The sequence below is a fragment of the Syngnathus scovelli genome, chromosome 11 (genome assembly GCF_024217435.2).
Source record: "Syngnathus scovelli strain Florida chromosome 11, RoL_Ssco_1.2, whole genome shotgun sequence".
Lineage (NCBI taxonomy): Eukaryota > Metazoa > Chordata > Actinopteri > Syngnathiformes > Syngnathidae > Syngnathus > Syngnathus scovelli.
The window spans coordinates 13,507,991-13,535,008 of NC_090857.1; the positions used below are offsets into that span (position 1 = coordinate 13,507,991).

At 46.1% G+C, this 27,018-nt stretch overlaps 2 protein-coding genes across 5 annotated transcripts; one reads left to right on the forward strand and one right to left on the reverse strand.

The window, feature by feature from the left end:
• Positions 1 to 14,877: 14,877 nt before the first annotated feature.
• sdc4 (syndecan 4) lies at positions 14,878 to 21,569 on the forward strand. Of its 2 annotated transcripts, none has more exons than XM_049734377.2 (5): positions 14,878 to 15,219; positions 18,358 to 18,571; positions 18,640 to 18,677; positions 19,298 to 19,493; positions 19,901 to 21,569. In XM_049734377.2, the coding sequence occupies exons 1-5, from the start codon at positions 15,130 to 15,132 to the stop codon at positions 20,050 to 20,052; spliced, it is 690 nt and encodes a 229-aa protein (XP_049590334.1). In that variant the 5' UTR covers positions 14,878 to 15,129; the 3' UTR covers positions 20,053 to 21,569. The 2 variants fall into 2 exon arrangements, with proteins under 2 accessions (XP_049590334.1, XP_049590335.1); XM_049734378.2 differs by having other exon boundaries at positions 14,883 to 15,219; positions 18,361 to 18,571.
• Positions 21,570 to 22,435: 866 nt separating this feature from the next.
• Positions 22,436 to 26,214, reverse strand: oser1 (oxidative stress responsive serine-rich 1). 3 transcript variants are annotated; one of them, XM_049734364.2, is made up of 5 exons: positions 25,884 to 26,214; positions 24,356 to 24,512; positions 23,706 to 23,810; positions 23,534 to 23,620; positions 22,436 to 23,170 (listed from the first exon to the last, which is right to left on the reverse strand). In XM_049734364.2, the coding sequence occupies exons 3-5, from the start codon at positions 23,780 to 23,782 to the stop codon at positions 22,516 to 22,518; spliced, it is 819 nt and encodes a 272-aa protein (XP_049590321.1). In that variant the 5' UTR covers positions 23,783 to 23,810; positions 24,356 to 24,512; positions 25,884 to 26,214; the 3' UTR covers positions 22,436 to 22,515. The 3 variants fall into 3 exon arrangements, with proteins under 3 accessions (XP_049590321.1, XP_049590320.1, XP_049590319.1); XM_049734363.2 differs by lacking the exon at positions 24,356 to 24,512 and having other exon boundaries at positions 25,874 to 26,214; XM_049734362.2 differs by lacking the exon at positions 24,356 to 24,512 and having other exon boundaries at positions 25,884 to 26,213.
• Positions 26,215 to 27,018: the final 804 nt, after the last annotated feature.

Genomic DNA, 27,018 nt, shown 5'->3' on the forward strand with positions numbered 1-27,018 from the left:
TATATATATATATATATATATATATGTTATCGTGAAACAAAAGTTCTCCTCCCATTCCCTATGAATGTGATACCGTAATTTCCGGACTATAAGCCGCGACTTTTTTCCAAAATTTTGGACCCTGCGGCTTATAGTCAGGTGCGTGATTTTTGTGATGACTTGATCACTTTTACTCTTAACACTATTCTATACAGTAAAAGCTACAAAACAAACTGACAATAACTCGTTTTCAAATCAGACGAGTAAAAACTGGTCAAATATTTTTAAAAAAATATATTATTAAAAGTGAAGACAATTTGCAATTCTAGTAATGACACACGAATTTGATGCACAATTTGTCTTCGCGGGCCTCATAGAATGATGTGGCGGGCCGTATCTGGCCCCCGGGCCTTGAGTTTGACACCTGTGCTCTAAACCGTTTCTCTTACTCTGCCATGTCACTCAGAGATTACACAAAGCAGTGGCGCTGTTTGGACCATCTGCATTGTATTAAAACCCAATCAATCAGCATTTAAATTCAATTCTTCTGACATTTTGCTCACCAAAAACAAGTTGTAATGAATGTGAGCATTTTATTCAGAAGGTTACTTTGAACCTTAACCGGCGGCGCGGCGTACTTATGGATTTTTACAGCCTCCGGCCTCCAGGGGGCGCTCTAGCAGGAAGCAAGAGCGAGACAGGCGAAGAAGAGATAATGCGCCGAAGAAGACGTGCTAGTTTGTGTTTACATTTTGCGCATCACGCAGAACGCGATCAAGACGGACATTACTGAAAGGAAGCCTTTATACACAAACCGTCATCATGGGGGACAAAAGAAATGCATATGATGCCGCTTTTAAGCCAAAGGCAGTCGATGTTGCTGACATTACCTTGTGTCTACTCTGGACCGTACTTATGGATTTTTTCGGCCTCCGGTCTCCAGGGGGCGCTCTAGCAGGAAGCAAGAGCGAGACAGACGAAGAAGAGATAATGCGCCGAAGAAGACGTGCCAGTTTGTGTTTTGATCGTCTCGCGCATCACGCACACACCCGCATTCACACAAAGACAGGAAACTTTTATACACAAACCGTCATTATGGGGGACAAAAGAAATGCATATGATACCGCTTTTAAGCTATACGTGTCGCTCGCTAGTTTAATGTAATTTAGCGCTTCGTGCATGAATAAGATTAGCATGAACAGACCCTCTTCACACTCGAAGAAATGCATAAAACCGACGACGAAAGAGAGATTGAGAAAGTGTGAGGCGAAGGATATCTAACAGGAGGAAGATGAAGACGGCTCTTTTTTTACTTTTACTGGTATGTTTTTTATAACCAGCCCGTTAGTGCCGTGCTAACGTGTTGCTGCTGTATTGCTGCTGTGTTACCGCCGCGTCTCAGTGACTTTGCTGTGTTACTTCCGTGTTGCTGAGGTATTACTGCTGCGTCACAGGCAGTGTTTGGAAAGAAATGTTAAGGTATGTTATTAAAGCTTTAAAAAAACTTTCTGTGTCCAGTCTTTCTTTGCTAATAACTCGCGTGCAGACTTCCGCGTTGCTGCGGTACTACTGCTGCGTCACAGGCAATGTTTAGAAAGACATGTTCAAGTATGTTATTAAAATGTTAAAAAGGCTTTCTATGTACTGTCTTTCTTTGTAAAAAACTCGTGTGCACGTGTGGCTTATAGTCCGGTGAGGCTTATGTAAGAAAAAAACTGAAATATTATAATATATAATAATATAATATATTAATATATATAATAAAACTGAATTTTAGCTGGTGCGGTTTATAATCCGGTGCGGTTTATAATCCGTTGCGCCTTATAGTCCGGCAATTACGGTATTTTTTTTTTTTTAATCTTTTTACTATGTCCAGCTGCCCCACACATTTTTATACCCTTTCTTAAATTTAAGAGAAAAAACAGGGTTCTGACAATTGGAGGGAACTCGCGAGCTAGCGTGTTAGTGTTGTGTTGTTAGCGCCGTTGTTTGCGCACGCGTCAAGTGCGAAAAAAAACGAAAAACATTTTAACGTCACGCGATCGACCAGTAGTGGCCAGGCGATCGACCGGTCGATCGCGATCGACGTATTGGGCACCCCTGTCCTGGACCAGGCATCATTGAGCGGGTGGACGCATCGCTGTGGATCGCCAACCGTATGGTGGCGCAGAAGAAGACAGGTGGCCTATGTCTCTGCATCAATCTCAGGCAGGTGAACAAAGCGGTGATAACTACGCGCTGCCCACAACAGAGGAGCTCTCAGCCAAGTTTCACAGCTCAGCGGTCTTCTCAAAGCTTGATCTCCGCCAGGGCTACCTGCAGGTTCCCCTGCACCCAGAGAGTTGCAACCTCACCGCTTTTTTTACGCCCATATGGGTCTTCAGGTACACGCGCATGCCTTTCGGACTTAGCTCCACTCCCACCTGTTTCCAGAAGATCATAGCCACTATCTTCGCTGGCATTCCAGGCGTGGTTGTGTACCTGGATGATATCATGGTTCATGGAGTGACATCAGCCTTACACGGCGACCGCCTTTCCAAGGTGCTGGATGTTCTCTCCCGCTACAACCTCACGTTGAATGCTGAGAAATGCATCTTTTCTGCGTCCACCATCGAGTTCGTGGGCTTCCGTCTGACCGCTGCACTCCAATGTTGATGCCATCCTGCGCCTGCCTGAGCCCAACTGCCCGGCACAACTGTCCTCGTTCCTGGGAATGACTGCATTCTACCTGCGTTTCCTTCCCCACTACTCACCACTAAGTACCTTGCACTTTGAAGCAAGGAGAACGTGTCGCAAACTAAGACATGATCAGATAGTTTAGAGTCGCCAAAAGAGGAAGTAGTAGAAAATGAGCTCTGCTCTTCAAAATGAAAGCGCAAAATGTAAAATTATATAAGGCATATTATTTTCCTTCCTTCCATTTTCTATACCGCTTGTCCCCACAGGATTCGCGGGTGTGCTGGAGTCTATCCCAGCAGTCATCGGGCAGTAGGCGGGGGACACCCTGAACTGGTTACCAGCCAATTGCAGGGCAAACATAGACAAACAACCGTACGAATGGTTGTTTCGCACTCACACCTAGGGGCAATTTGGAGTGCTCAATCCAAATTGACATGTTTTTGGGATATGGCAGGAAACCGGAGTGCCTGGAGAAAACCCACACGGGACGGGGAGAACATGCAAACTCCACATAGGAAGGGCCGGAGGTGGAATCGAACCCGCACCCTTCTAACTGTGAGGTGGACGTGCCAACCAGTCCGACACCGTGCTGCCCCATATTATTTTCCCTTAAACAAAATTGTTGCCATTTATAGGTTGTACTTGTATTGCGCTTTTCTACCTTTGGCATTCAAAGCGCTTCACACTGCTTCCTCATTCACCTACTGATGACATGCTATCCGGAGCAACTGAGGGTTCAATCAATGCCCATGGACACTTCGACATGGCCACAATGGCTGGGGATCGAAACCCCAACCTTTGGGTTGGGACACAACCACTCATAAGCACTGAGCAGCGCCGCCCGTGTTTGGACAAGAAAATGGAAAGTTTGTACCGGAAAGTGATGTTACGGTAGCAATTTCCATCCCGCAGTAAGTTGGCGGCTCTTCTGTCAAAATGAAACGCGCAGGAACCCAAATGAGACTGACTCATGCATCAAGTGAAAAGTTGGACCTCTTCTTGGAATACCCCAAAGGCAATTGCTCAGAGCGTGTACACGCCTGTGCATGCGGATTCGTGCGAGTCTCACTTGGGTGTGTGTATTTAAAATTGTAAGGCTTGCACGTATGTGTTGATGTTTTGCTAGCTCGTATCGCAAACTATATCGCCTAATATGGAGCCAGGCGGTCAAAATGTTAGAAGGAAGCATTCGTGTGATGGATTATAGATGCCGTTCATTTTTGTAATTGAGATTGTTTACTCAGATTTTGTCATCATAAATTATTCATATTGTTAACGTGTCATTGTAAATGAATTTGAATTATTTTTATTGATTTTCACCACATACAGTGATACCTCTACTTACAAATTTAATTGGTTTCGTGATCGGGTTTGTAAGTAGAAACGTTTGTAAGTAGAAGCAACTGTCTCCCGTATGGTTCTTGCAAAATAAGTTAGAGTGAGCACCACTCTAACATTTTGGTGGCGTGACCCGGATTCTCTCATGCCCGCCATCTGCCTGACGGAGGACGACGTGCTGCATTGTCGACAAGCCAGCGTCCATTAGGAGGACCTGGAAAAGAAAGACCTGGGAAGAAAATTCTTCGCTGGGCCAGCATCTTAGATCTGCCTTCGTCTGACAGAGGTGGATTGACGGGATCCGGCAGTGCAACGAACCAGGGGACAAGTAAGTTAAAGCCCTAAAGTTGTGTGATTGTGTTCTTGTGAAACGCGTAAAAGGTAAAAGTGCACGGGGAAAACTACAAGTAAATAGGCAGGACAGAAGATCCTTAAGTCTTGTGGAAGAAGGGGGTGTTGTAGAGTCCCCCTCTGGATGAAGTGGCTCTTCTGGAGCAGTGGTTCTCAAACTGTTTTACCGTAATTTTCGGGCTATAAGTCGCGTTTTTTTTCTCATAGTTTGGGTGGGGGGGCGACTTATACTCAGGAGCGACTTATATCTGAATTTTTTCGCAAATTTTCAAAGTTCAAAAATCCGTGATGTAGTGAAACCGCGATAAACGAACCGTGATGTAGCAAGGGATTACTGTCATTTGACCTGCAAGTGACGTCAGCAGCGCGGTGGTTGTTTACATAAGGATAAAGGATTCTATCACGGGATGAAGGGCCCCACGTTTGAAGGATTTAATGATGTGGAGTGACACAAGGTTTGAAAAACATATTTATGTTATAGTTATTTGATATATTTTATTTCGTGTAGCAACTTGTATATGTTTTTATCGTTACAGTTCAGTAGTTGTTGGCTCGTTGAACTCTTGTTTTGTTAAATAAGGAGCCATTTACCAAAGCCACGTGTTTCCTGGTACTTTGTTAACACTACAATATAGTTGTATACTCGAGCTGTGCGGCGCGCACGCGGCGTTGTTGACATAAAGGACGGGAAATTTGATCGATGGATTTAATGATTAGGAGTGACACAGATGGTTTGATAATATTGTTGTTATATGATAGTTATTTGAAATATACTTTATATATCGTTATATGGGTCTGTGGAATAATTAGAAATGCAACTTACGAGTCCGACGTCAGCGGCGCATATGTGGCGCATACGCGGCATTGTTTACATAAAGGACGATCGATGGATTTAATGAATTGGAGTGACACAGATGGTTTGATAAACGTGTTATTTATGTAATACTTATTTGAATAACTCTGAATGTTACTCAGGCCCGTTCTCAGCTCCTCGTTTGTGTATATGTCACGTTAGCATACCGCATCGTTTAGCCTGTTGATGCTGGTTCATGTCTGTTCTTGGTGTTGGATTTTGACAAATACATTTGCCCCAAAAGTGCGACTTATACTCCGGTGCGACTTATATATGGGGTTTTTTCACTGTATTGTGCATTTTATGGCTGGTGCGACTTATACTCCGGTGTGAAAATTACGGTATATATTTTTGTAAAATCTCACGTACACCCTAGAGTACCTCCATGTACACTTATTTGACAACCACTGTTCTAAAGAATACTACTTCGCGTTGGCAGGGCTGGGTAACAGGACTGTTGTCTCTAGTTCCCAGGGAAGGAAGGGGTGTTGTAGAGTCCCCTCTCCGGAAGAAGCAGCTCTTTTTTTTTTAAAAGAGGACTTTGCGTAGGCAGGGATAAGAAACTTGTGTGGTTGAGAGTGTGACTGGTAGGATAAATTGACTAAAAACAGTTCTAGCATTGATCCACGGCAATAACACAGGCTAGTAGTTTGTTGAAACATCAATTTAGACCTGCATTGAGGATCCTCAAAGAAAAAAAGAAAAAATTAGAAAAAAAATTGTATAAACCTAAAATACCAAATTAAGATGGGAAATAAAAACGGTAAATCTCTAGCTCTTGAATGAGATGAGAAGTACATGGCGAGTCGATTTCTTAATTGTATGCAATAAATGCCGAAGTGGAAGAAAAAGTATGGAGTACAAGGAAAGTTGAAAGTTGAAATGTGGAACGTTGTGGTAGAACTTTTGGAGGAGAGTGTGGCTAGGAAGACAAAGGGATTGAGAAAGGAAAGAAAAGAGAGAGAATTGAGTTGTGCTAGAGTGTGGTTGAAAGCTTCACAAGAGAGGAGAAAACAAATCCAAAAGACAAAAGATAGAAAGGTGAAAAGTGGCTGCAAGTATCAAAAAAGGCGAAAGTTCTGATGTATTTCATCTAGATGATAATGGTAATGATCTAGATCAGGCATGTCAAACATACGGCCCGCGGGCCGGATCCGGACCATTGGATCATTTAATCCGGCCCGGCATAAATTTCTGAGTATGTCAAAAAAAAGAAGCGAGTCTCTAGCTCATTTCTATCAAAAGTTATGATTTTTTTTAAATAAATACAAACCAAGTGCTCCCTCTGGCCACGGGAGGGCAGTAAATGTGTAAAAGAGCTCACGTCCAGCGGCATTGACACGAGTTAGTACTAAAATCAAACCGTTAATCTTGCTTCACAATTCACCACAAGTTATCGGTCAACACACCCTTCCCAAAATGGCACTGTCAAAAAAAAGAAAAGTGGACACGGAGTGCGGAGTTTTCAAGGAAAAATGGACTGAGCATTATTTACTCACAGAAGTTACTCTGCGCATTTCTCGTCTCACAGCTGTTCGTCCGGAGGCACCGGACCGTCGCGATAATGATTTGAAAAAATATAAAGACAACATAACAGATTTTCTGCGAGAGTTTGAGCAGAGGTTTCAGGTATTCAGTGAACTTGAGAACAAATTTGGCTTTTTTCGCTCGCCATTTACAGTGAAGCCTTCTGATATGCCAGCTGACATTCAACTCGAGCTTATTGACTTGCAAGTGCGATTCCGCTATGAAGGATAAATTTGGGTCCGTGGGATCGGATACGTTTTATCAATATCTCGTGCCAGGTTACCCCAAATTAACAGCCATGGCTGCAAACGTTCTATCCATGTTTGGGACTACTTATCTTTGTGAACAGGTTTTCTCTGTAATGAACAATAATAAAACAAAGCAGCGCTCAAGGTTAACAAATAAACACGAATGATATTGTTAAATGTGCTGCTACTCAGGATTTGACACCCAATATTGATACTTTTTTGTTTGCACTCATTAATACAGATCACTAAAAATAAGATTAATCTGGTTTCATATTAAAGACAGTTAATATTGTGCAGTATATTCTCAGCTTCAGTAGGCCCAGCCTAGTAGTTTGATCGGATGTAGTATAAGCATGCACTGCTATAACTTTTATTTTGTATTTCTTTTTTTATTTATTTCAAAGCAGTACGACAATTAAGGCGAGAATATTTTTTTCATAACTCCCACTTGAGTTTGTTAAGTGTGGTGAGTTGGTTCAGGTGTAAAACTGCATTCACGTCATTGTTAAAATAAACCAGTGAACCAAATAAACCAAACTCTCTGTCCCGTTCGGTGTTTTGTGAGTGTTTACTGAGTGTTTGTCCGGCAGTTTTGTGTATGTTCGTTTCGTGTGATACGTCGTGCTACTAGTGCGGCGGGCATGTTCTGCTCAACATCGGCGGAAGTGGGTTTTATGGCGTTCTGGACTTTGGTGCGGAGAGATTAAGGGCGCTCGGACTGCTTCGCCATGGAGCGACGCCGGACTGGCTTGCTCTTCCTCCCCTGGTTGGACTGCGTCGTGAGCTCGGACTGCTCCGTCCTAGAGCATTGTTGGGATGCGTCGGTAGCGGGTCTGCGAAGCAGCGGAAGAGGGGCCAGCGCGGAGACGTCGGGCCAGGCTTGCGGCCAACCCAGCTCGCCAGCCGTGCCTTCCATTCTCCTGGCGTACGTTCGTTCGCGGGACGACAAGATGGGTTGCGTTCGCCTGATAGGATCCACGAACCGGACAGTGCGTGCCTGCTGTGTGCTCGTGTTCACAGTGGCCTGGTTGACTGTCATCTTTCCGGACTCTGCTGTGCATCGGGAGCGGCTAGCGTGCTATCACTCTTATTGTTCATCTTCTTGTTTTATTTTTCCTGTGTTGTTTACTTGTATGTGCGTTGTGAACTCTGTCTTGTCACCCTGGGATAGTGAGAAACGTAATTTCGATCTCTTTGTGTGTCTTGACATGCGGAGGAATTGACAATAAAGGAGACTTTGACTTTGAGACTTTGACTTGAAATCATTTTTTTTCATTGTTTGTGAAAAAAATGTGTTGTGCTTAGAAAAGATTCCTTGTCATCCGTGATTATAATATGTAGGGTAGGCTACAAATGTAGGCTGAATGATAAAGCATAGTACTGAAAAACAAAGCAACATATTTGGACTTGACATTCTTTTACTGATCCGGCCCACCTGAGAACAGAAAGTCTGGATCCGGCCCCAGAGCCAAACTGAGTTTGTCATGCCTGATCTAGATGAAGATACAACGGTCTTCTTCCAAAGTTCCCAAAGGGGCAGAGGAAGAGTTAGAGACCAAAAAGGCCGCAGGCCGCCATTCAATTCAAAACCCCCATCAGATTCTGACAACTGTTGGAACTAAGGGAAATGTGGACACTAGTCAAAAGAGTGTTTTAGAAAAAAACAAAACCAATCAAAGAGCGGAGGAGGAGACAGAGGAAAAGTCACATTTTCAGCATGACAAGCTTCCTCCCCTTTGACCGCTCATGCTCATACAGAGAAAGAAAGAATGCCCATATGACAGCAAAACATGTCATTGTCAGATTATTAGAATTTTTTTGTTTGTTTTTTTTTTAGATTATCAGAGCTCCTGTCCATATAAGAAGTATGACAATGCTGTTTGTATGACCAAATTACCAGAGATCAAATTGTGTGCACACTAAAGTTAAAATTTGCAAATGAAGTGGTAAAGAAATGCAAATTGCTTCTAAAAGATAAATACAAAATTAGAATGTGCTGTCCTCGCGTGCGTGGGAGGGACCAGCTCATGATTGACTGCAGGAAATGGCCAGCCTGTGACGAGTCATTGGTGCTGGGACCTACCTTTCGTGCGCAAGAGCTGTGCATGTGTGTGCGTATGTGTTAGAATGATGAAATTGGCTAACCCTTTAGTGTAAAGACATTTACTAGACTGTGGTCTACCCAAATTGCACCGCAAAACAGAAACAATTTTGAAAACTATAAATGAGCGGAAAAGAGAGAAATCTGTTTGCGTGCAGAAACTGATCCACACTAGTGCATGTTAGTGTGGAGCCCTCATGAGAAATTCGGAAAAAGAAAAAAAAACGACAGAACATGCTTTCAGGAATTGGATGAGGCGAAATTGTGAATTTGAGACATTGCAATGCTACATTTAGTAGGAATAATTGATTGGTTGTGTTGGAAGTTTATACAATCTTCTATATGTGAGCTAAATCTGAGAGATTGAGTTCTTTAAATTTAAAAACGAACAAAAAATTCAGATTAATTTGCCAGCAGTTTTGTTTGTGTTAAATTTTTTGGGGATTGGTGGATTGTTCTCTCAGGGACCTTGAGTTGAAAATGGTATATGCATGTTGTGTGGAGTGCTTGGATAAATTGGGACCAATGTGATAGAAAGACTCCTTTTTGGAGACTGTGTGTGAGATGCAAATGAGCATTGATGAATGATTACCTGAATGAAAGGAAAATACAGGTTGAATGGTTGAAGTTGTTGGCGACTACTATGGAAAATTAGTAGAGCAACTTTGAAGAAAGAGTGATTTTGAGTAAGTTGAATGCTAAGAAGACAAAAAAAAGTTTGCTTTTGGATTGATAATTAACTAGAGAAAAAAATGGAGAACCAGTAACACATGCAGAAGATGTGTGAACTGGGAAATTGAGAAGCGTTTTGGACAAAGTCAAATTAAATGATGATAGAATCATATGTAGTAAAGAACACATTCTCACTAAAAGTTTGTCAAGGTGTGAGGCATGGGCGTTGCCAAGCCTCAGAAGGAGGGCGGTAGTAGGACAGATAATGAAAGATGAAAGTAATAATACAACACTTTACGACATATGGATTCTCAAATACATTTGGCGTCATACCATTAAGTTAATATTTTCTCAAACTTTTCAAACTTTTGCTTGAAGCAATGGGAAGACGATTGAAAAGTGACTACATAAGCTATGAGGAAGTTGTGTAGGTGTTAAGGGCACGCGCTTATGCGCTTCCCTGGCTAATCAACACTTGTTTGAATGAAAAGGAGGAGGGGGAATTGGCTGGGCTTCCTGAAAAACTGTGGACAAAGTGCCCATCTGATGTAGGACTTTTAATGTCCATTACCCTAGTACAAATCCAACCAAGATCAGAGAATCTCCTTTAAACCATGAGGCAATAAATGGGATAGCCCCTGTCATAAATGGTCTTTGGTTAGGAGGAATCATTAGGAAGTGCTCAAACTCTTCCCGCAAACACTCCTATTTGCTCAGTTCAACAAAGCAATACAATTGACTACAAGAGTTGCAAAAAACAGACGAAGAACAGTCCTTGGCAGATAGCATGATCAGAGCACTCAAACTGAAAGATGTGTCAAATGCAAATTTACTGCTGCCTGATCTTTCTTCCCCACAGGTGAACAACTGCTCCAAGCCAGGAGACTGGGACGACATAAACGTCATCAAAAAGGACAAACTGGGCCAGCCATGGTGGGAGGGGCCATTCCAAGTCTTGCTGGCTACCCCCACTGCACTGAACATTGCTGGAAGGCCCAGCGAAATTTCACCTCAACCACTGGACGTTACAGAGAGTGCTGTACCCTATTTTCGGAGTGGGGGGAAGTCTGACTACAAAAGGACCTCGTCGTTTAGGGCGGGGCGTCTCAATGTTGGTGAAGAATGGAATCCATAAGATCCCCACTCTGACTAGGCAATGGGAAATATCAGTGTCTCTGCCAGCCTAGTAGCAAGAGTGGTGCTCACTCTAACACTACATTATGGTTATTTATTTATTTAGCGAATGCAAAGTCCCTAAGCCAAGCAGTTGCCTCCTGGTCTGCTGTATGGAGGGTGACTAACCCTCCTTTAAGTCTGTGGAGAGGACAAACTTCTATGATGTGTTTCATGGTTTGCTCCTCTCCACAAACATACAGTGGGGTGGGGCTACTGCCCCATTTGTGAAGGCTGGCCAAGGAGGGGTCATGTCCAGTCCTGAAACGATTGAGTGTGGACCACTGTCTTCTTGAGAAGTTGGTGCCAGGGACCTGATGGTTGGGTTCTGGCACCAAGTGTTTATTTGGGACCTTCTTGGACTCCCATTCCATTTTCCAAGCCAACTGGATGGTGAAATCGGTTGGTGGGGTGTTCTTCCAGATTGGTCATCTGGACGGGAGTCGAACAGTGGGTGGGTTGTAGATGTCTGTATAGATCGGTCTTTGATTTTTGAAACATCTTATGAGTGGCTGCTTCTCGCTGGATATGTGTGTGGGGGGATGTTTGATAGGACAGGAAGCCAGGGGAGTGGTGTTGAGCGGACAGTCCCGGTTATGGACCTCATGGGGTTGTGTTGAGCTGGGTGTCCACATAGTGAGTGTGGGGGGACCTTGACCAGACAGGAGCACAATATTCAGCTGCAGAATATGCAAGGGCCAGTGCCGAGGTGCGCAATGTGGACGCCGCTGCCTCCCATTTCACACCAGCGAGTTTGCAGATCTGGTTGTTCCTTGATTTAACTTTGGCTGCCATCCCCTTTAGGTGTTCCTTAAAAGATAGGGTCCGGTCAAGGGTCACTTCAAGGTAGGTTGGGTTGGAGGCGTGCTTCAGCTTGAGTCCATCCAGGTAGATGTTTAGTTCTCTGGCAGCTTCTGCGTTATGGAGATGGAATACGCTGGAAAGAGTTTTCGCTGGGCTTGGCTTTAGGCGCCAGGTTTTACAGAACTGGTCCAGTTTGACAAGATCTTCTGTGCGCACCCGTTCCAGTTGGTTGAAGTCTGGTGCTTGAAATGCCAGACAGATGTCATCTGCATAGATGTATTTCCGGGATTTGGTGGTGGGTAGGTCATTTATGTAGAGGTTGAACAACGTTGGAGCTAGGACTGAGCCTTGTGGTAGCCCGTTTGTCTGCCTTCTCCATGCACTCGTGTTCTGACTGAGGTGAACTCTGAACCTTCTGTTTGTCAGCAGAGTTTGTATTATTGCCGTTGCCCAGGCAAGGAGCGCATTTGTGAGTTTGAGTAGGAGGCCTTTGTGCCAGACAGTATCATAGGCAGCTGTGAGATCAAGGAACACGGTCCCTGTCTTCAGTCTGCTCTCGAAACCATTTTCGATGAAGGTGGATAGGGCCAGTACTTGTTCTCCTGTGCTGCGGTCCTTGCGGAAACCTGCCTGATCCACACAAAGAAGTTCCTCTACTCCTGGCGAAATACGTTGTAAAAGTAGTTGTTCCAAAATTTTGAAAGGAACGCTGAGGAGGGAGATTGGGCGATAGCTGTCTGGCAGTTTGTGGTCTTTGCCAGGTTTTGGTATGGCAATAACTTTTGCTGTCCGCCATTTCCACTCAATGCTCACTGCCAGTTCTCTCTTTGCTTCCCCGGTGCTGAGATGGTATGATTGCGTCCTCGTCTTCTGGCTGCCACCATCGTTCCTGTGCCGAAGAAACCGTCCTGCTTCAATGACTACCGCCCCGTGGCACTGACGCCCATCATCATGAAGTGCTTTGAGCGGCTAGTCATGGAGCACATCAAATCCGTTCTCCCCCCCACCATTGACCCTTTCCAGTTTGCGTACAGTGCCAAACGGTCCTCTGAGGATGCAATCTGCTCTGCCCTCCACTCGGTCCTCACCCACCTGGAGAGAAAGGACTCATATGTGAGGTTGCTGTTTGTGGACCTCAGCTCTGCCTTCAACACCATTGTGCCGCAGCGACTCATCTGCAAACTCAACGAGCTGGGCCTCAGTACCTCCCTCTGCAACTGGCTACTGGACTTCCTCTGTCAGAGGCCTCAGGTGGTGCATGTTGGCGACAAAATCTCCGCCAGCATCACGCTGAGCACGGGGGCCCCCCAGGGCTGCGTGCTCAGTCTATTGCTCTTCACCCCGCTGACGCATGACTGCACTGCGACCTACAGCGACAACCGCATAGTGAAGTTTGCTGACGACACGACTCTGGTGGGTCTCATCACGAAGGGCGACGAGACTCGGTACAGGTCAGAAGTTGACCTTCTGACCACGTGGTGCAGGGACAACAACCTCCTGCTGAACGTAAACAAGACCAAGGAAATCGTTGTTGACTTCCGGAAGGGTCACACAAAACACCTGCCGCTGATCATCAACGGTGCTGTGGTGGAGAGGGTGAGCTTCACCAAGTTCCTGGGGGTGCACATCAGTGAAGACCTCTCCTGGTCCGCAAACACCGCGTCACTGGCAAAGAAAGCTCAGCGCCGCCTGTACTTCCTGTGGAAGCTCAGGCGTGCATGTGCTCCTCAGGCAGTCCTCTGCATCATTCTACCGCGGCACCATTGAGAGCGTCCTCACCAGTTGCATCGCTGTCTGGGGTGGTAACTGCACTGAACAGAACTTGAAGGCCCTGCAGCGCATAGTGAATACGGCTAGTAAGATTATTGGTGCTTCGCTCCCCTCCCTGAAGGACATTTACACCTCCCATCTCGCCCGCAAGGCAACCTCGATTACCAGAGATGTGAGTCACCCGGCTCACTCTTTGTTTGGCCTTCTGCCCTCTGGGAAGAGGTACAGGAGCCTGCGCTCCCGCACCACCAGACTCGCCAACAGCTTCTTTCTCCAGGCTGTTAGGACCCTGAACTCGCTACCCTCTTCTGCGTAGCGTGCGGCACTGTTGCGCTATTTTCTGGAATGTCTGCTGTACGCTCACTTGCTCCTTTTTGCTCCTCTTATTTATTTATTTGTTGTGTTATTTATTCACTATTTATTCAGCACGCTGTTGTTTACTTGTTTACTTGATTGTCTATTGTGGGCCATGTCTTGTCACCGTGGGATAGGGGGGAACGAAATTTCGGTTTCTTTGTGTGTCTTTGGCATGTGGAGAAATTGACAATAAAGCTGACTTTGACTTTGACTTTGAAAGTGCGAGCAAGGTCAATGGCACAAACAAATGGTTAATTAACGATCTATGGATCAAGGATTTGACATCTCTAGAAAATAAATTAAGATTAAATAAATGAGAAATTGAATGATTCACTGAGCGCAAACTAAATTTTTTGCCGCACAAACAATCGGTACCATTTTGGGTCCATTTGGAGTTAAATGGGGGCTGAGTGACGTCATCGCTATAAATTAAATGTATAATACACAAACTTTTGCGGCACAAACAATCGGTACCATTTTGGGTCCATTTGGAGTTAAATGGGGGCTGAGTGACGTCATCGCTATAAATTAAATGTATAATACACAAACCTTTTGCAGCACAAACCAGCACAAACGAAGCACAAACGAACGGTACCATTTTGGGTCCTTTTGGAGGAAAATGGGGGGCTGGGTGACGTCATCGCTATAAAATAAATGTGTAATATCTACGAAATCGTAGCAGCACAAACGAAGGTTTTTGCGGCACAAACCAGCACAAACGAACGGTACCATTTTGGGTTCATTTGGAGCAGATGGGGGGCTGGGTGAACTCTGGATGACCTATAAAATAATCTTTTATAACTAGAAATCCGTTACTTTACAAAATTTTTTTTTTTACGGCACAAACCAGCACAAACGAAACAGACTATTTTCCTTAAATTTTGCGTGGGGTGTGGGGCCAGCTTCACGCAGGTGCCTGACCGGAGCTGGATCGCAGGTCGAAATTAGCGGAGAGGGCGTGACCAAAAGGTTGACATGACAGAATTACGGGAAATGAAGGCGGTGACGTTAGCAGCTTGTTGGCCGCTCATTGGCGGAGAGCCGCGAGGGCACAAGCTATACGCGAGGCATCAGACAACAGAGTCGGTAAAAGTCGCCCGTCAAAGTTGACAGAGGACAACAACAACAAGAACAAGAAGAATAACAACAAGAACAAAGAGAACAACAAGAACAAGCGTTCCCTTTGGAGAAAGTTGAAGCCTGAGACTCTGAGTCGAGGTCCCGCAACCGTTGTTTCCTTTTTGGCTCGCCGTTGAGAAAATTGAAAGGCATCCTAAATGTCACCTTTTGGAACGTCGGCCAACCTTTTGGCTTTCGGCCTCTTGATCCTTTTCCCCACTTGGTTCTCGAGCGTCGCCTCTGAGTCGGTAAGTCAAGGTCGCTCTCCGCGCGCCTTCTTGTTTCTTGCCTTTTGTCCGCACTTGTTTCCCCCCTCGCGCCCTTTGCCTGGGAACGTTGAAAAAGCAAAACAAAGTTTACTGGTCGAAGCCAGGTGCCAAGCTTCCTTGCGGCTGACGGCGACCCCGAGAGCTCATCGACTCACGAGCGAACCGAGCAAACGCCGCGGCTCTTTTTCTCGGCCCCCCTTTGACTTTTCAACAACTTTAACTGTGTTTGTGAGCTGGTTGTTTGGACGTGCGCGTGTATGCTATCATTCCGTAAGGAGTCCCTGGGAGGTCTCCGACTCACTTTTGCCCCAAAGTCACGTCAGCCCCCAATACTTTGTTAAAATGTGGACGTGCGTCTGAGAAGTCAACTTTGACAAACTTCAAATCAAGCAGCGAATATGCGTGCGAGTTTGAGTGACTAGTCCAGGGGTGGGCAAACTTTTTGACTTGCGGGCCGAATTGGGTTCTAAATTTTGACCGGGGGGGCCGAACCAGGAGCAGATGGATGTAGTGTTTGTGTGAAGTAATATAAACGACCTGTAAAGGTCATTGCATAAAAGGTTTTGGCCTTTAGTAGGTAGTAAAGCATGGATATTCAAAAAAGGTTTTTTGAAAACAAATGCATTTATTAACAGCATAAAAAAAAAAACATCCTTAAAAAACTGCTATCAGTGATTCTCATAAAATATGACACTGTTATTATGAATAACAGTCTCCATCACTTCAGTGCCTGCAGGTCAGATTAATGAAAGATGTATGTTTATCTTATGAGATCACATCAAACGGCAAACATTTTGACCAAATATATCATCTTGAAGAATCGGTGAAAGCATACATCCAAATAAAGTAATCAAAACGGCAACACGGTGAGGGGTATCTGAAAATCAGAGCAGAGTTTTAACTCACAAACACCTGGTAACAGAAGTGAGGAAACGGAAAACACTTCCTTAAAGTAAGCCTTAAGAACTTTAAAGGTTAAGATTAGTCACAAACAGGTGGTGCATCAATGTCCTTGAGCATCCTGCATTGTTTGAAAATGAGAATGGTCACTAGTTTCAATCCCTGCTATTTGTACAGATCATATTCAAAATGCATTTTTTTACAACAAACTTGAAAGCCTCCCCTTCATTTTCAGTGTTCAATTGATGTTGATGTTCATGTGGCTGAACGTCACGTCGCGTACGTCGAGCCAAATTGGCCACTCTTTTTAAACACTCGGCACTCAGTGTCCACCTTGCTTTTCCTTGGGCGACTCATTTTAATGGAAGGATTCCAGGGGAAGGTTTGTGGGTGGCTTTAGCGTAAAACTGTATCCGAAAACTCGGCGCGCAAATTACAAGAATGCTGTCGTCACAGCCCACACTCTAAATTCGGCACTGCTACAAATAGAGCGAGAGTGCGCCATTTCCGTACTACTGAGTACGTACACGCACTTGTGAGTGTGCACCGAGCTGTCTGACACGGCTTCCGGTAGTAAATGCGCAGGCGAGTGGTTCCCCATCTACTGGGGAAACGCAGTCATTGCAGGCAAAATGACCGAAAAAAAAAAGTTTAATAATACAATTTATTTAGGGTTGGCGGGCCGGATTAAACGGTCCCGCGGGCCGGATGTCGCCCGCGGGCCGTAGTTTGCCCATACCTGGACTAGTCACTAGTTAACCGGGGGTGCTCGCACCCCCTAGGGGTGCGAGAATGTTTCCTAGGGGGTGCGAGGATACCCAGGGGTAAATTTACAATTTTTCGGGGATAATGGTCGGGTAACCGAAAAAAGTGAAAAATTCTGGAAATCAAGAAGTCATTGTGTTAATTGGCATTAGGGATAATGCTAATTAAGCCATATAGCTGTAAAGTAAACCAATTATTATTATAATAATTATTTAGGGTTAGGGGTGCGAGAACTGGTTGGTGAATTGAATGGGGTGCGAACAAGGAAAAAGGTTAAGAACCACTGGACTAGATAGATATTGTCTGTGTGCACACGCACTGCAAATTTTGAGAAGTTGAGAAGTGCAGTGGAGCCTAAGCTTAACCCCCAAACGCCAAGCGGGATGCCACCCACACCCATACTCCAAGAGGCCCCCGCCCCACCCCCCAACTCCAGGTAGCCAGTTAGCTTAGCACTGGTGATTAAAGAGTTGCAGCACATTCTTTGCTGGGCCATTCTTCCTTGTGCTTTCCTCCTTTTGAGTTCCCTCCTCTCTTTTTGTTCCTTCCGTGTGGAATGTGACCTCAGCAGCTCTTCGGAGGATTTTGCACACTTGAAAGTGTCTCAATGGACCCCGTACTGAGGCTCTCAGTGGACATGGATCCCTGTCTGTCTCACACATGGCTGGAACGCGGACACCATTTCGTTGCCAGTCAAGTCAAGTCAAGTTTATTTGTATAGCCCCAAATCACAAAGTCTCAAAGGGCTTCACATAGACAAAAATTGACAATCATTCTCAACTTGCGACTTCCCGGGCCCTCCATGACCGACTGATAAACTTTTCCTGCGACTGCCTCGTCACAGCAGTGTGAACGGCGACGTTCCGGAAACTTCTGGAATCAGGCTGAAATAAGGCGAAGCCGAATTTGGTGTTCCCGTTCTCCATTGTGGTGTCGCTCTTATCACATCTGCGCAGGAATCAGATGTTTTTGAATTGCGTTTGTGGCGCAGGCCAAAGTCACCAATCTGGCAAATGTGCATTCGTGTGTCCGTAGCAGATAGCTGGCGGCCAGACAGGCCCTCACCGCCAGACCTTGTCTGCCTCTTCCGTTGTCACCGGGCACGTTTGCCATCCGGGGGCACCCCAAAATGAGCGCACCGCGTTTCGAGGGTATTGAGCTGCCCTGCTTGTGAAGACGAGCGTATTCACAGTTGCCGCTGGAGAACCTCGGCGATCCGTGTTTCATGTGGACGAAGCGCAGATGTCGGAGCAAAGGCAACAAAAAGTGTCCGTTTTCCCCGAGAGCTCCAAATTCATGTTCACAAAGGAAAGCGGTACTTGGACAGAATTGCCAAGAGAGCCTCCAAAACTCTCCTAGGGCTCCCATCGACGCTCTTATCGGCTTAAGCAAAGTCCTTGAAGCATTTGATTATGGAAAGCAACGCTGCCCGACAACATTCCCATGTGCCAGCAGGCGAGGGAGACGGAGACGTGGATGCCTCCTATAGCCGTGGAGAGCCTCCAGAACCACCCGGGGGAGTCGTCAGAAGACTTTGGCTTCACAGACAACGACCAGGAAGACCAAGACCAGACGGAGGAAGACTACTATGAAGACTACTTCGAAGACTTGTACGATGAAGATGAAGACTACGAGGATGAGGCGTCGGGGTCGGGCGACGCCAACGGTTTGTGCGCGTTGTGGCGGCCACGCTCAAAGCTACAAGCACAATCCTAACGATGTTTTTGTCCACAGAGAGCAAGAGCGGACGTGACTGGTTTCCGCCCACTGAGGTAAGGTGCCCGTGCCGCGACCAGGCGCGCAATTGTCATGGGCCGGAATCGGGGCGGCTTGAAACAGTCTCGAAGCCCCTTGGATGTCCAAAGTCAACATCGTTTCTCTTTTCTCATTTTCCTTTTTTGGTTGGTGTTTTACTGACTCCATGGCCACCAGGAGGCAAAAAACGCCAGGCAAATGTGCACTTTGAAAGCAAACGGCGCACATTTGTTGAAGGCGGTGTTGAGCAAACCAAAATGCAACTGAAAATGCCATCTTGAAACGCATCGGGGTTGTCGAGAATGCAGAAAAAGGGACACGTAGGGCAATGGGGGGCTTTTCCCACGTCCGTTGTCTCCAATGATGCAAATCTTCAGAATGGCCAACTTTAATCGAATGCGAACGCTTCATCGGGGGGGGATTGGCCCGCCGCGCCTCGGGCCTCTCTGTGCTCAAGTCGGCTGGGCAAATGAAGCGCATCTCATTTGTAATGTTGACATTTGGAAGGAAAAGCCCCAATAAAGTGAGACCAGCATTCTTCGGCGGTGACTTCAGGCTGGCGTCTGTTGGGTCGATCGCTCGGATTGCTGAGAGATCGGGATGCTGCCTAGACTCATGACCTTTTGCCATTTGCCAGCGTCCCGAGGCAGACAACGAGATTCCGGAGCCGTCTGGCCCTGCCATCCTCCGCGACCCAGAGCCAGAGACTGCGCCGGACGACAATGAGATCCGTTCGGTGCAGAACGGTCCCCGTCCGGGCAGCCGGCTTGCGTCCAACGTGCTGATGTCACACGCCGCTGAAGGCGTCTTCACCAGGATGGAGGTCCTCGCAGGTGAGCTGGGCGGCGGCATTGTGGCTTTCTCATGTGCCGCCGTTCCCCATATTGTCTGATGTGAGACGCTTGTATTTAGAAAAAATGCCAGCCAGCCGTACAAAGCATTGTTTAAAACTGCATTTCCTCTTTATGCTCCACTTTTTGACACTTTCATTGGTTAAGTATTATCTGTTCAAATATCTCCTGGTTTCCAATCAATATCCACCAATATTTCTATGCTGCTATACTTTTCAGACATATCGCCCAGCCCTACCTGCACCTCACACCCATACAGTTCCGAGGTATTAGGCTATCTTCTGGCATGGGCTGGAGAATAGTCAGTTCTGAACATAAGCCACTGGGAAGTGCTAATATAAGTTTTAGAAAGACAAATAGTGATGTTTTGTCTGTGCTTTTGCTCGCAGCACTAATCTGCAGCGGTGGGGTGGCCTTGACAGTAGCAGTTTTGCTTGTGGTGCTGCTGCTTCACCGCATGAAGAAGAAAGACGAGGGAAGCTACGAGCTGGCCAGGAAGCCCATCTACACCAAGGCCCCCACCGCGGAGATCTACGCCTAGCCCCTCGACACACCTCGTCCCTTATTTATTCGCTGCACACTCGCTAAGTTAACGTCAGGGCCATGACGCTCAGCTGAATTTTTTTTGTTTTTATCGCCGACACAGCCTTTGGGTCGATGATATCGTTTCTTCCTTTCAAATATTCCAGTTTATTGTCATCAGTTTTTTTTTTTTACACTTGCCACCTTTTTAGAAAAACAGATTTTTATCTTTGTATACACACTACACATACTTTGTAATGAAAAGCAATTTGACTTGGAACAAATTTTAGACTGCTGCTGATTACACAGTTCCGCCAACGGTACAAGTTCACTATGCTAATGCTAAAGGCAAGGTAGTTAACAAGCAGCTTGGTCAACCGCTGCTGCGTAACAACCCGCGTTTGTGGGAAGGGGCAGCTCGATGCTTGTTAGCATCGCAAAAATTGGAACCTACCGAATGTGATTCAGTTTAAGATTTATCACCGCCCTGTCTCTCTTTACTGGTTTGTAATTGGACAAATTGAAGTGCGTGCATGGAGTGAAAATGTGAGGTACCCTATTTATTCTAATTATCGCCCATATTTTAATAATCGCCCAGTGTGTGTTAGCGATGACATAAATAAAAAACATTGATACCTCTAATTATCGCCCATGCTACGATGTACACGGGTCGTCTGGCGCTTCAGCCTGCTTGCTTTCTTTTGAAGGCTGATGCGACTTGGATTTTGTTCTCTTCATCTCTATATTATGATACAATCACACTCGTCAATCCGCTACAATATCCTCACACAATTACGTTATCGGGGCGTGCGCTCGAACAAGACGATCGCGATAACATGACTTGCGCAACATGTGATGTGCGACGGTAACGTGTCGCATCGATGGAGCGTCAATTGACGCACCCCGCTGTTAGAGGTAGATCAAAACAGCTGTTAAGAACACCATTGAGATCCAGGTATTGCATACTACATGCGGAAAATATACATATTATCGCCCATTTCAGTACCCCTTGGCGATCGGACAAAAAGTGTTAGTGCTAATAATCGCCCACCTCCCCTGTTGGACATAAACCTTCTCTAATTATTGCCCTGGGCGATAATTAGAATAAATACGGTAATTGCTCGTTAGCGTAGCAAAAACTGGAAAGCTGCCAAGTGAACATTTCATCTCGCCCCTTCACTGTTGGGGATATTTTGCTTGTAAGGGGCGAACATGTGAGGCAGCGGCTCGTTGTGCCTCGCAACTTCCTTGTCCCTCATTTGTGCCTGCATGAAGTTAGGCGTTACCTTTTTCGTCATTCACCTAGTATTTTTATTTTATTACGAGCTGAATGTGCGTGTGTGATGTCCACCAAATATTTCAACCAAACGACTAGTTTTTCTTAATAGATGGAAAACTTGCAACTTTCTTATTTTCGATTTATGTTGGGTTTTTAGTCTTTGAAATTCGACCGCGCATGTCTAGCGTTCGTTTGCTAGCACGCAAGGTCAGTTGGGTTTGCCTGTCCGTGAAAATAAAATTGATGCTAAAAAATAAGTTGTCCCGATTGGCACACAAATTCTTTCTACCACTTTTGTCTTTTGGAGGTGTTTTAACTAAATATGCTGTTTATATAATTTCAGCCAATATACATTGTATCATCCTTCCTTACCTCACTTTTAAAATGGCAAGAAATGTAGGCATTTCTCAGTAGCAGGCCTCTCACCCAGCAGGCCTACAGTTAGCACTACCCTCCCCTAAAAAAAAAAGGCTACCTCAAATGCTATTCTGTTACCTTGGAGGGAAAGGGTTGCAGTTTGTGTGCGCGCCCATTCTTTTCGTGGTTAACAAAGAGGTCTCTGTACAACATTTTGGAATGGCCATCTCAGTCCCCAGACCTGAATATTATTGAAAATCTGTGGTGTGATTTAAACCGGGCTGTCCATGCTCAGAAACCATCAAACCTGACTGAACTGGAGATATTTTGTCAAGAAGAATGGTCAAAAATACCTTCAATCAGAATCCAGACTTTCATTGGAAGCTATAGCAAGTGTTTGGAGGCTGTTATTTCTTCAAAAGGAGGATCTACTAAATATTGATGTCATTTTACTGTTGCGGTGCCCAAATTTATACACCTGCCTACTTTTGTTTAGGTAATGATTGCACTCTTTCTGTAAATCATATATTCATTTCACTTTTCAAATATCACTTTTTGTCTGCTATATGATATATTTAACTGAAATTGCTGATCCGAACAACCAATGATTTATAAAAGAAAATCTTGAAAATGATCAGAGGTGCCCAAACCTTTGCATACGACTATGTATGTGATTAACTGTCAACCACTGCATTGCTTGTCTCTAAGGAGCCATCTGGCAAAGTCAATGTTTCTTGGTGTCATTTTCCTATTCAAAAAGAACAACTTCCAAACGCTGAACTTTATTGAAGCAGGATGAGTGTGCATACATCATCAGACAGGTCACGTCGGCACGCGGGTTCACACTCATGTGTACATCATCTCGGCCATGTGCGACATCTTCCTGGGGATGTAGAGGTAGAACTCCACATAACCGGCCAGGTCCTCCATGGTGACGTCATCAACCGAGACCAGCGCCTGCGAAGAACACGTGCGAGGGGAGGCCGGGGAGAGGGTGGGGTCGGTGCTCCGGAGGGCCGGGGCTCCGCCGCGCCGCTCGCAATCCGAGATGACGTCACGCAGTCCCGTGAAGGAGTATGCACGCACAGCAGCCCAAGCACCCGCTTCGGATGTGCAGCGACACGGGGCGGTGCCGTCGCTCACTTCCTTCCGAGCCTTCAGGCCGTCGCCTGCAGGCAAGCAAGCGCACAGGCCACCGTCGACGCGCCGCTTGGACAAAAGTCCAAAGTCGGACGCATGGGTGTCGTCCTTTTCCTGGGCACTTCCTGAGCCGTGCCGGTCCTTCTCCGCAAGCTCAGAAGGGAGAATGGGTGCACTGGGGGGTCGAGAGGCGGCCCCGCTGAAGCCGACGGGGGAAGTGGGGCCGAGCTTGGTGTGTTGTTTGAGGCCTCCCGCAGGCGTTGTGACAGAGTAGGTGAATCTCGGGGGGTGCAGAATGGGTGACTCGGAGCGCCGCCGCCGCGGCGTCCTACTGGCTCCCCGCGATGCTTTCCTTGCACAGCTGACGAGACAAAAAGTGCGTCAGCCAACCCAAAACACTTTGGCAAAGTCCCAATCGCAATCAGCGATCAAAGGCTCTGGCTGTCACTCATCCTTGTTAGAAGCCCTAAAAAATAATCAGTTGTGTTCAATCAATATATACATATATATATATATATATTTTTTTTTTTTTTTTGATTAATCCTACAATTAATTTGATCAGAATTTGTTCCTGCTGAACCTGGCCATTGGGCTCAAACGACCCACACTATACGGGTGTATAATGAGCGGCCAATTTGTGGTGTCAATTCAAGGCGGTGATTTGATGTCCACAGGATGAAAAAGCCTCCGCAGTGGCAAGTGACTGCAAATGCCTTCCACTCACCCATGCCAGTTGTCCTTGGACGCACCACCATGTTTGGCCACGGACACCACTCGAGGAGATTCGGGCACGCCGGCTGCCACGAGCGCCCTGCGCGCGCACACACACACACACAAACACACACACAAGTAAGAAAGGGCCAGACACCGGGTCAGTGTGCGCTCAATCGTCATACTTGTTGGCATCCACTCGCAGCTTCTTAAAGGCCGTCTGCAGGGTTTCTTCCTTGTGCTCCGGACCACCTGCAGCCATGTCGAGGGTCTCTGCGCCCCCCCCTTGGCTGAAACACAAACACACAGCTCTCCTCTTTTGGACTCGACTCACGCTCCTCCATGGATAGAAAAAAGCCCTGTGTGGACCGAGCGGAGGTGGCCCAGAAAGTGAAAACGCTGCCGCGGTTGCCCGACAGTGAAAAGAAGCACCTGCTGAGGATCAAGCCAAACTGTGGCGGGCTTCTGACATTCCAGACCTGGCTTTGCCACTTCTGATGTGGACAGAGCACACTATTACAATTTCCCATACCAACAACGCTCCGCGCCAATTTTGTCCACCGGTTGACACCATTTGTGAAATTGGCTGCTTTGCAGGATTTGATGTGTCATCATGAGGCACTTAAAAAGGCGAAATGTTGCCAGGTTTTATTAGCAAAAGACACCGACCTCACGGAACAGGCTGCACTGTCCATGTGGGGAAACCGTCATCTCTGCCAAACCGTTTCAAGAGACATGGCAAAAGAATACGTCAAAATGGATGTCAAGCGTTTGAGTTAAAAAGAGGTAAGGTCGCTTTTGCTGGTGGCTTTTTTCATGCACCGCTTTAACTTGCCACTTTTGGATCAATATGGTGCTCGGTTGAGGTCCAACTGGGACGACTGTGGCCCCAGCTTCAGAAGCGAAGGCACTTGTGTACACTGGACTGGCACTGACGAGCCACTGACGTCACGTGGTTCTGTGACGACGAGCAAGGTTGCAAAAGCTCTGCTCTGCATGAAAGACAGCCGTTGGATTGTGTGGCCAACCTTGAAAAATGCAACTCGTTTTGTCTTGGACAAGGAGACAGCGACAAAAGCACAACAAAATGCCTGCTAATTGCCGCCTACTTCCACCGCTTTGGCCAGGGGTCGGGAACCTATGGCTCGCGAGCCAGATATGGCTCTTTTGGTGACTGTGTCTGGCTCGTGGACAAATCTGACATTTGTTTACACAATTGAAGTCATAAATAATTTTGTTCTATTATCAAAGTAAAAAATAGACCTACTGAAATCAGAATGGTAAATTAGCTTTCGAAACATAAAATATGATCACGTTAGCAATACATTCCATTTGTTTTCTACCGCTGAAATTCACGGTTGCCTCATATCAACCAATCCTAGCTGCCCTCTGGTGTATAGAAGGGTGATGCCGGGTCGGACAAAAGAACGCGCGATTTTCATTGGACAATACGATGCCTACGGGGTCGTGAGAGGTAAAATTCCATCCGCTTTATTTAAAATTTCAGCTAGCTAGCTGGTGTGTGCCAGGCAAGCAAAAAAGATGGTGGAGAAAAAAAAAAAAGACGATTACCGAACATTTCAGAGTGAGTGGACCGAAGAATTTGCATTTGTGGAGAGAGGAGGCTCTGTTACGTGCCACAAATGCAATGACAAAATTGCATCCATGAAACGCTCCAATATCAAGCGCCACTTTGAGACACGACATGCTACATTTGCAACCAAATACCCAGCTGGGGACAGCATTAAGAAAGCGTGTTAAGAGCTCCAGAGGAAGGTCCAAGCTAGTCAGCAGCAACTCCGTGTATGGACCAGACAAGGTGACTTTAATTCAGCTAGTTTTGATGGCGCATTAGCAATTGTCGAGTATTTCAACATTTATGCTTGATGTGGCTAATGAACTTTTTGACGACTTCACGGATAAAGAAAATATACTCAAACGGATTAAAGACATGCCTCTGTCAGCAAGAATCGTTCATTATGACTGATGAGAACCTCAACGCCTGCATGAACCTCAACCTCACCACATATCAACCGGACTACAACGCCATCAGCAAAACGATGCAGCCCCAGAAGTCTCATTAATGGTGAGGGTTTTTTTCTAGGCTTCAATATAAAAACGTTATTAAAAATAATACAGTACACTTAGTACACTCAAAAAATCGTTGGTCTTAATCAAAACGCATGCATTTAGCCTATCATTTTTTAAATGGTATGGCTCTCACGGGATTTTTTTTTTTTTTTTTTTAATGGGCATTTATGGCTCTGTCCGCCAAAAAGGTTCCCGACCCCTGGCCTTGGCTAACGTTAGCCGCTAATCGGTTACAGAAAGAGCGACAAGGAAGAAAACAAACCCTGACTTACGCCTCTTCACAAAGTCCACGCGGTGCCGGGCGGCTGAAGAGCGCACATAGAGGCCGCCGAGGACGGCGGCCGCCCGGTCACTCACGCTCGGCTGATGACGCGGCTAGCGAGGCGAACGACGCCGCTTCGTGCCGTGCTTCCACGGTGAAGACACTAAAGTGCGTCGCTTGTCCACTGACGTCAATTGAATGCGACAAAAAAAAAACTGCAGAAAACGAAGAAGAAAACAATAATTAGAAAAAGGATCAAAAAGTAGGCCCTAGCCGTGTCGCCTGTCGTGACTGCGCTCGTACAAGGCAACAGTGCCGCTGATGTCACACATAACTAACTGAACGCTGACGTCACCAGCCGCGAGCGACCACGTGACATAATTCAAGCTTCACGATCTTTGTCACATACGCAGTTACAACGCGTTACGCTCGCCATTACTGAAATGTGACAACAAAATGATAATCCTTCTTCTTTGTCCCATGTTACTGTTGGATTCTGTCCACAATTTAGGGAGCGCGTTATCTGCGCCTCACGGCAAAAGCCTTTGCCAATCACCTGTTATCCAATTTACTCACTGCGTGCTCGTTTGATTTCTTCAGATTTAGGAAAATGCAAAGACACTGAAGCAGAAATTAGACTTAGACAGATTGGTTGAGTTCAATCACAATTCTTGTTCAAAAAGCTCTGTTTTCAGGAAAGTACAATACAGCGCTGGGCCCTTCAAGAGCGGAAAGTCTCCATTCAGAAAAGGCAAAGTCCAAGGTTGTTAGATCAGTTTTATATTCAGTAGCACATTGTGGGCCAGGATTGATGGGCGATGAGTCTTCGGGGTGGGGCAAGTTCGAAGGAGAGTCTGCTTCCATGGGAGTGGTGCTGGTTATGGGCGATTCGGTGTGTAGGTGGGGGGCTGTTGGTGTGTGTGTGTGTGTGGAGGGGGCTGTTGTCTTCCATCCCGTCTCTCGGCCTTGGCGATCATCTTTGGCCGAGTTCTCGGGTGGGGGCTGTTGTCTTCCCTCCCGTCTTTCGGCCTTGGCGATCATCTTTGGCCGAGTTCTCAGGTGGCTCCTTCTGGCACCTGCTGGTTTTATCTCCACGTGACCTTCCTGTGAGCATTCTTCTCCAATCTTGGACATACACTGTCGTA